The 8,059-nt window shown below is 42.0% G+C and overlaps 1 protein-coding gene across 1 annotated transcript; it reads left to right on the top strand.

Annotated features, from left to right (window-relative positions):
- Positions 1 to 5,204: 5,204 nt before the first annotated feature.
- On the top strand, positions 5,205 to 7,075 carry LOC110534784 (ecto-ADP-ribosyltransferase 5). The gene is made up of 2 exons (XM_021619734.3): positions 5,205 to 5,447; positions 6,075 to 7,075. The coding sequence occupies exons 1-2, from the start codon at positions 5,370 to 5,372 to the stop codon at positions 6,819 to 6,821; spliced, it is 825 nt and encodes a 274-aa protein (XP_021475409.3). The 5' UTR covers positions 5,205 to 5,369; the 3' UTR covers positions 6,822 to 7,075.
- The last annotated feature ends 984 nt before the right edge of the window (positions 7,076 to 8,059 follow it).

The raw sequence follows: 8,059 nt of genomic DNA, 5'->3' as shown, positions 1-8,059 counted from the left end.
TCATTACCACCTCTGCCAATGAGAAGTAGCCTAATCTGACACAACAGCTGCCCCAGCTTCATAGTGTAGAGATCCTGGCCTTGTTCCAGGTCAGCTACATTGCAGACGCATGCCTAATCTCACACCTAGATAGGCTTTTACCAAATCAACTAACCACATCATTTAGAAATCGGATGCCCTACAGTGATGTCGATGACCTGGCACACAACGCTTGATTGATGCAATGCAACATCTGCAATGAATTCCGCCTTCACTGCAAGCCCTGTTATGGCTTGATTTAACCTGCAATGATTGCAAATCCTTCAAATCACCTCATATTCTTGACTGTCGTGCCTTATGGCTGTACAAAGAAATGACACGTCAGTACTGGCTTTAAAGCTTGCTTCACATTACATGGTTTACAAAATCCTACAGTTGTATTACCTTTCACACTATGCAAGTCTTGACAGGATTGCACGTGTCCCATCATGTCTAATCTGTAATGAATTATATCAGACAAACTGACTCAATTGAACCTAAGGTCAGTTCGTAACGGGTTGTAAGAATAACAAGAGTGAGGAGAAAATACAACTTGGAGAGCTCTGAGGCTGAGTGAGAGGGTTGGGTGAGAGAGCACTGAGAAGGGTTAGTCGTTAACTTGGAGAGCTCATCTGAGGCTGAGTGAGAGGGTTGGGTGAGAGAGCACTGAGAAGGGTTAGTCGTTAACTTTGAGAGCTCTCTGAGGCTGAGTGAGAGGGTTGGGTGAGAGAGCACTGAGAAGGGTTAGTCGTTAACTTTGAGAGCTCTCTGAGGCTGAGTGAGAGGGTTGGGTGAGAGAGCACTGAGAAGGGTTGGTCGTTTCCTGTGTTTTTGAGGTCACTGGCCATACCCCTCTCAGAGTAGGAGTGCTGATCTAGGATCAGTTTGGCCTTTTAGATCATAATGAATACGGTTATATGGACAAGGGATCCTAGATCAGCCCCTGAGCTCCGTACTGCTCAATCAACCAATCACAACCAGCAGAGAGAGTGGGAGGAGTGGGAGGAGGACACAAAACATAGATGAATGATACAGCTACAGTAACAATCCTAAATACCATGCAGCCTTTTCATGGGAGGGATATTCTGTCGGTGTCATTAAGTACATTGTTCATCTGACAAAACTGGTTTGAGAGACTCAGTCAAGCATAACCGACACACGTTGATAACACTATAGTCTGGTATGTGATTCTACCATGAGACTAAACACACTGGCCATGTCCGACTCCCCATACTAACTAGTATGCTGATGAAGATGAGGAAATACAATGTTTTACACTATGTGAAGAGTCATTTCAGCCTTTTAATGTTGTTATTTATTTTATTTCTCCTTTATTTAACCAGGTAAGCTAGTTGAGAACAAGCTCTCATTTACAACTGCAACCTGGCCAAGATAAAGCAAAGCAGTACGACACAAACAACAACACAGAGTTACACATGGAATAAACAAACATACAGTCAATAATACAATAGAAAAAGTCTATATACAGTGTTTGCAAATGAGGCAGGATAAGGGAGGGAAGGCAATAAATAGGCCATAGTGGCAAAATAATTACAATATAGCAATTAAGATTCTTAATCTAGTGTAATTCACTACATGCTATTGAGGAAGATAATTGTCACTTCAGACCCAGATTATAATTAGCTGATAATAAGATAAGTGGATAGACTGTAGAAGACACATTCTCATTAGCATGCTGTACTAGGCTCACCCATACTATTTGTTGCTTATTGCATACATTTTATCTAGACTACATTGTAAATAGCGTAGTAATAACCAGACAGATAACCATGTAGCGTAATATTAATGTAAGAGATCCAGCCGGCTCACCAGGCTCCATTCTAAATAGTATGTAGTATGATCAGAACACAGTAGTTTTAGTCAGTTGTAGTCAAGACAGATGTCAGACACGGTCCAGGTGGTTTGTCTATGAGATCCGGCCGGCTCACCAGGCTCCATTCTAAATAGTATGTAGTATGATCAGTACACAGTAGTTATAGTCAGTAGTAGTCAAGACAGATTTCAGACACAGTCTAGGTGGTTTGTCTAAGAGATCCGGCCGGCTCACCAGGCTCCATTCTAAATAGTGTGTAGATCAGAACACAGTAGTTATAGTCAGTAGTAGTCAAGACAGATGTCAGACACGGTCCAGGTGGTTTGTCTAAGAGGCAGGTTGACAATAAACATCAAATAGTACAACAATCAAGGATATATTTTAGTCATTGACCTTTTATTAATTGATCTGATAAAGGGGTTTTCATATTCATATGACTGTCTCACACCTGCAAATGGGCCAAACACTTATTTAGAAGTTGGATTCTGGGGGAAAAAATGTTTTAAATAGATGGTTGACAGATCCTTCAGTTTAGGTAGGCTGCAGAGACATGGAGCATTCTTCACAGTTACCAGAAGAGGGAAGTATTTCACTTAACCAGCTAAAGGCCTGATTGACAGAGAAAGCTCAGACTAGGGTTATTCAAATCCAGTCTCACACAGTGGGGATCAGTATGCCGATAAAGGTGTTCCATAGGGATCAGTTCAGTGATTTGCCTAAATTCAACACATCTGTTCTTCCAGGTCGGTTAAATTAAAAACATGCCTGCGCCCCTCCAGGACCACGGTTGCCTACAAGGTGCAGTACTTCCCAACCCTCTCCTCTGGGTTCACCAGACAGGCACACCTGCATCAATTAGTCAAGGGTTTGATGGTTAGTAGAATGAATCAGGTGTTTAGGACCACTGAAAACCAAACACACACTAATGTACCCAGAGGCCTTTAGTTAAAAGACACAGCTCATTCTGCACAACAGCCAGAAGAGGGCAGTATTTAACTTCCACAAGCTAAAGGAATGATTGGCAGACTAAGCTCTAACTAGACAAACCTCTTTCTGCAGCACTCCAGGACCAGGGTTTTCTACTACACTGTAGGTGCAGTACTTTCCAACCCTCTCCACTGGGTTCACCAGACAGGCACACCTGCATTAATTTGATGCACTACAGGGTTTGATGGTTAGTAGACTGAATCAGGTGTGCCAGTTTAGTGCTAAAACCAAATCAAATCAAATTTATTTATATAGCCCTTCGTACATCAGCTGATATCTCAAAGTGCTGTACAGAAACCCAGCCTAAAACCCCAAACAGCAAGCAATGCAGGTGTAGAAGCACGGTGGCTAGGAAAAACTCCCTAGAAAAAACCAAAATGTGAAATGTCTGATGGTCCCTGAGGAGAGGGTTGGGAAACCCTGGACTGGGGGCCTCAATCTTCACTTTAGTGCTGCTTTCCATTATTCTGGGTGATTGGTTGATTAAAGTGGTATATTGGCTATTAGTATTCTAGACCTGAATCAGTCCCTGATTAGAGGAGAATGATGATGATGAGGTTTAATAAGGGTCTTTCTGTACTGTTACTATGGGAAACCTTTTCTCAGTATCAGCAGTGGTGTTGCTGGTGCTGGTCATGTCCACAAATAGATCCGTATGAAAGAAGTGTGACCAAACCATTCTCAGAAGCCATGTGGTGTTTCCTGCCTGTGTGGGTGTGTGTGTATATGTGTTAAAATGTGACCTCTATTGATCTGTGTGAACACACATCCCTCTACAGATATGTCTGCTGGATTAGATGCTACAGTATCTATATAGTGGCTGGACTCCAGCAGCTATGTTCCCAAACAGTAAGGTCACCTCCAATTAGTCTCAATCTGTTGCCTTACTTTACTTGTCTCATTTCCTTGTCTCCTTTACTTTGTTACAATCAAAGATCAGAAAGACCTCACCATATGAATGCAATGTGATGGAACTCTATTCATCTTCCAGGTCTCTCACATCTCAGTCTTAACAAAGGACTGGAACCCTGTCAACCTACCAGGCCTCTCACATCTCAGTCATAACAAAGGAATGGAACCCTGTCAACCTACCAGGTCTCTCACATCTCAGTCATAACAAAGGAATGGAATCCTGTCAACCTACCAGGTCTCTCACATCTCAGTCATAACAAAGGAATGGAATCCTGTCAACCTACCAGGTCTCTCACATCTCAGTCACAACAAAGGAATGGAACCCTGTCAACCTACCAGGTCTCTCACATCTCAGTCATAACAAAGGAATGGAATCCTGTCAACCTACCAGGCCTCTCACATCTCAGTCACAACAAAGGAATGGAACCCTGTCAACCTACCAGGCCTCTCACATCTCAGTCACAACAAAGGAATGGAATCTTGTCAACCTACCAGGTCTCTCACATCTCAGTCATAACAAAGGAATGGAACCCTGTCAACCTACCAGGCCTCTCACATCTCAGTCATAACAAAGGAATGGAACCCTGTCAACCTACCAGGTCTCTCACATCTCAGTCACAACAAAGGAATGGAACCCTGTCAACCTACCAGGTCTCTCACATCTCAGTCATAACAAAGGAATGGAATCCTGTCAACCTACCAGGTCTCTCACATCTCAGTCATAACACAATAATGGAACCCTGTCAACCTACCAGGCCTCTCACATCTCAGTCATAACAAAGGAAAGGTAACAACCGTAACCAGCAGTATTAGAATATTGGGAAACTGTCTAAATCATACCCTGGACACTGGCATGAGAGACCACTGAAAACCAAACACACACTGATGTACCCAGAGGCCTTTAGTTATTTGACACGTTTCATTCTGCACGGCAGCCAGAAGAGGGCAGTATTGAACTCCACAAGCTGTAGGTGCAGTACTTTCCAACCCTCTCCACTGGGTTCACCAGACAGGCACACCTGCATCAATTAGTCAAGGGTTTGAGGGTTAGTAGACTGAATCAGGTGTGTCAGATTAGAGATAAAACAAACATGTTGGGAAACCCTGGACTGGGGGCCTCAAGGTTCACTGTAGCACTGCTTCCCTTTATTCTGGGTGATTGATTTATTAAAGTGGTATATTGGCTATTAGTATCCCAGACATGAATCAGTCCCTGATTAGAGGAGAAGGATGATGATGAGGTTGAAGGGTCTTTCTGTACTGTTACTATGGGAACCTTTTCTCAGTATCAGCAGTGTTGTTGCTGGTGTTGGTCATGTTCACACATAGATCAGCATTAAATACGTGTGAACAAACCATTCTCAAAAAGTAATTTGGTGTTGTGGGTGTGTGTGTTTGTGTGTGTGCGTGTGTGTGTTCACTGTGCTATGGTGTTTGAGGGGTACTTGTATCTGTATTTGCCTGTTGTCAGCAAGAGAGGAGGGACTGTGAACATAACCACAAGAGCTCTGTTATAACAAGGCCCCCTGAAAGTTGAACATTTGAATGCTGATTCTGTATCTTAAAAGACAATTCCTCTCCATTACAAGTTGACATTGGACCAATAAATTTTGACATCATGGCAAGACACAAGATCCTAACCTTTACTGTGATGTTATTCGTCCTGGCTTGGATTTTGGGTGTGGACTCCAAGATGGTAAGCTGCTACACTATTTTGAGAGAGAGAGAGTCAAAGAGGAAAATAACAGGCAACATTTTATTATGGACAAAGTTAAGTGTCACGTGACTCGTCTGAAGGTAACAGATATCGGTTTTAAACCGAAGTATGAAGGTAGTTTTGTGCCTACCCCAAAAAAGGCATTATATACAGTATGTGTAAAGACATATATATATATATATATATATACATTTCCTGAGTTTTCTTATATCTCCTAGCTTTAGGACAGACACTTCAAAACCTTGTTTTTTCTGATTCATTTTTTGACTGTCCTTTCTGCATTTGATGAATGTCTTATCCAATGAGTTTCTATAGGGTTAGAAGGAAAGGCCAAAAACATTAAATTTTTCATCAAATTATTATTACTAATTATTATATATTTTTTGATTCCTAAAGGGATCCAAAATTCAAAATCAAATAGATATATGATCCATAGTATGACCATCTTAAAACAATTCCATGTCAACTCAGAACCTCCCACCCACCCCAACATCTTAAACTCGAAATAAATAACTAACAGACTTACAGCTGTCTCTCATCATAATAATATTATCTGCATTTTCTTGTTTCACACCTGTTTCTCTATTTCTCTTCCATTCACTAAAGGTCAGTCTCCCTCTGCATGATCCAAAATCCAACTTCCCCTTAGACATGGCTCCAGACTCTGTTGATGACTCCTACAAGGGCTGTGAGGAGAAGATGCTCAGGAAGGTGCATGACTATTACCTGCCAAAAGAGAGAGGAGAGAACAAAGATTTCAACCAGGCTTGGACCGCTGCTGAGGACCATTACACAAAAAAAGGAAAACTGTCTAAAAACTATTCCCTGGCAATCCAGGTGTATGTGAATGCAACATCCAACGTTTACAAGTCATTCAACGCTGCCACTCGTACCCAAAAGGAGAGCTACAAAACTACGTTCAAGTACCACTCCCTGCACTTCTTTTTGGCCAATGCCTTACGAATGCTGAACAAGAACAAGAACAACAAGAATAAGACTTTCCAAACCTTCCGTGGATCTAAAGACTCTTTCGAGGGTGTCCAATATGATGAAATGCGATTCGGACAGTTCACGTCGAGCTCTTTAGACAAGAAAATCACTAAACACTTTGGAAATCGCTCCTGTTTTGAGATCACCACCTACCTTGGTGCCCCACTGGGGGAGTACGCATCTCAGATGGCTCATGAGAAGGAGGTGCTGATTCCTCCCTACGAGGTGTTCAGAATTACAGAGGTGCTGAAGAGAACAGACAAGAAAGACCTCTGGTGTGACGTCGTCTACAAACTGGAGAGTACTAAGAAAGAAAAAAGTGACCTGAATTGCAGTTTGTTTAAGCAACTCCAAGGAGAATAAAATTAAACCAACAACACAGCTTTTCTGCATGCTGTCAAATTATGACATTTTGTGTTCTATTGTAGATAACCCTTAGTTTCCCCATCCATTGTTGCTCCCTCCCACAAATGCAGGAAATATGATTGTCAGATCTGTCCTGATATAAATGTTGGCCACATTGTTTGCTTAGATTGTTAAGATATCTTCTGCCAGTGAATTGGCGTGTGTGCATTGCAGCTTTTGTTAAAACCAATAAAGAAAAGCATTCAGCAATATTACATTTCCTGTCCTATTTATCTACTTCCTGTACATCTGTTATAGAGATCAATTTCAGCTCACTTGAAGAAAATGTGTTCTCAGTTTGATAATTAGAAGTGGCTACAAAGGTATTTAGATTTCGACGAAGATAAATAAATAGTTGTAGAAATAAATTACACTTATTAACGGCTTCAAAATAAACTTTATGCATGGAGGGATGGAGAGCGGTAGCAGGGTTAGTAGTTTCCTGTGTCTGTGAGGTCAGAGCCCTGTACTGCACAATCTATCAACCACAAGAAGGACAGAACGGTCTCATTCCAGGCCAACTATATTGCAGTTGAGTTGCACGCAGCAACCAATGGGCAAAAGATTCCTATACCACACGATATGGTTAAAGGATGTGTTAAACACCTGAGCTCAGCACTGCTCAATCTATCAACCTCAATGAGGAGAGAGCGGTCTCGTTCCAGGCCGACTATATTGCAGTCAGGCTGCACACAGCAACCAATGGGCATTCGTTTGCTATATCAAATGATGTGGTTCGCTGATATGTTAAACACCTATCCAGGTGTTGTGAGTTCTGGAAGGCGACTTCCATGTAGTCAGCCTGGAACATGGTCAACGTCATGAGGGGGGTTGGAAGAGAGATGGGAAGGGACTCAGTTATCAAGAAGCTTTCAGCAGCCATCATGTTGACTACCAGAGACAACAGAGGCCATAGGGTTTGCAGTGAACTGTCATAACTACGTACTGACTAAACTGGTGCTTTGACACTACTATAAAACACAATATATTTAAGAGATGGGAATGATAATGAATATCTTATAAGGTAATGATAACACCTGCACAGTTACTGAATGACATTTATCGTGGTCAGGTTGTTTGTGTTGTGGTTGTGGTTTGCATTAAACTCAGTCTGATGATGACTATGTCACACCTTTGAGAGGGCCTCAAACTTTAGTGTTGGTTCTTGCCACCTCCTATGTCATTGTCACACCCTG

The sequence above is a fragment of the Oncorhynchus mykiss genome, chromosome 19 (assembly GCF_057628025.1).
Source record: "Oncorhynchus mykiss isolate SJ-2025 chromosome 19, ASM5762802v1, whole genome shotgun sequence".
Lineage (NCBI taxonomy): Eukaryota > Metazoa > Chordata > Actinopteri > Salmoniformes > Salmonidae > Oncorhynchus > Oncorhynchus mykiss.
Note: the sequence above shows the minus strand (reverse complement) of the source record. Positions and strands in the feature narration are given on the sequence as shown.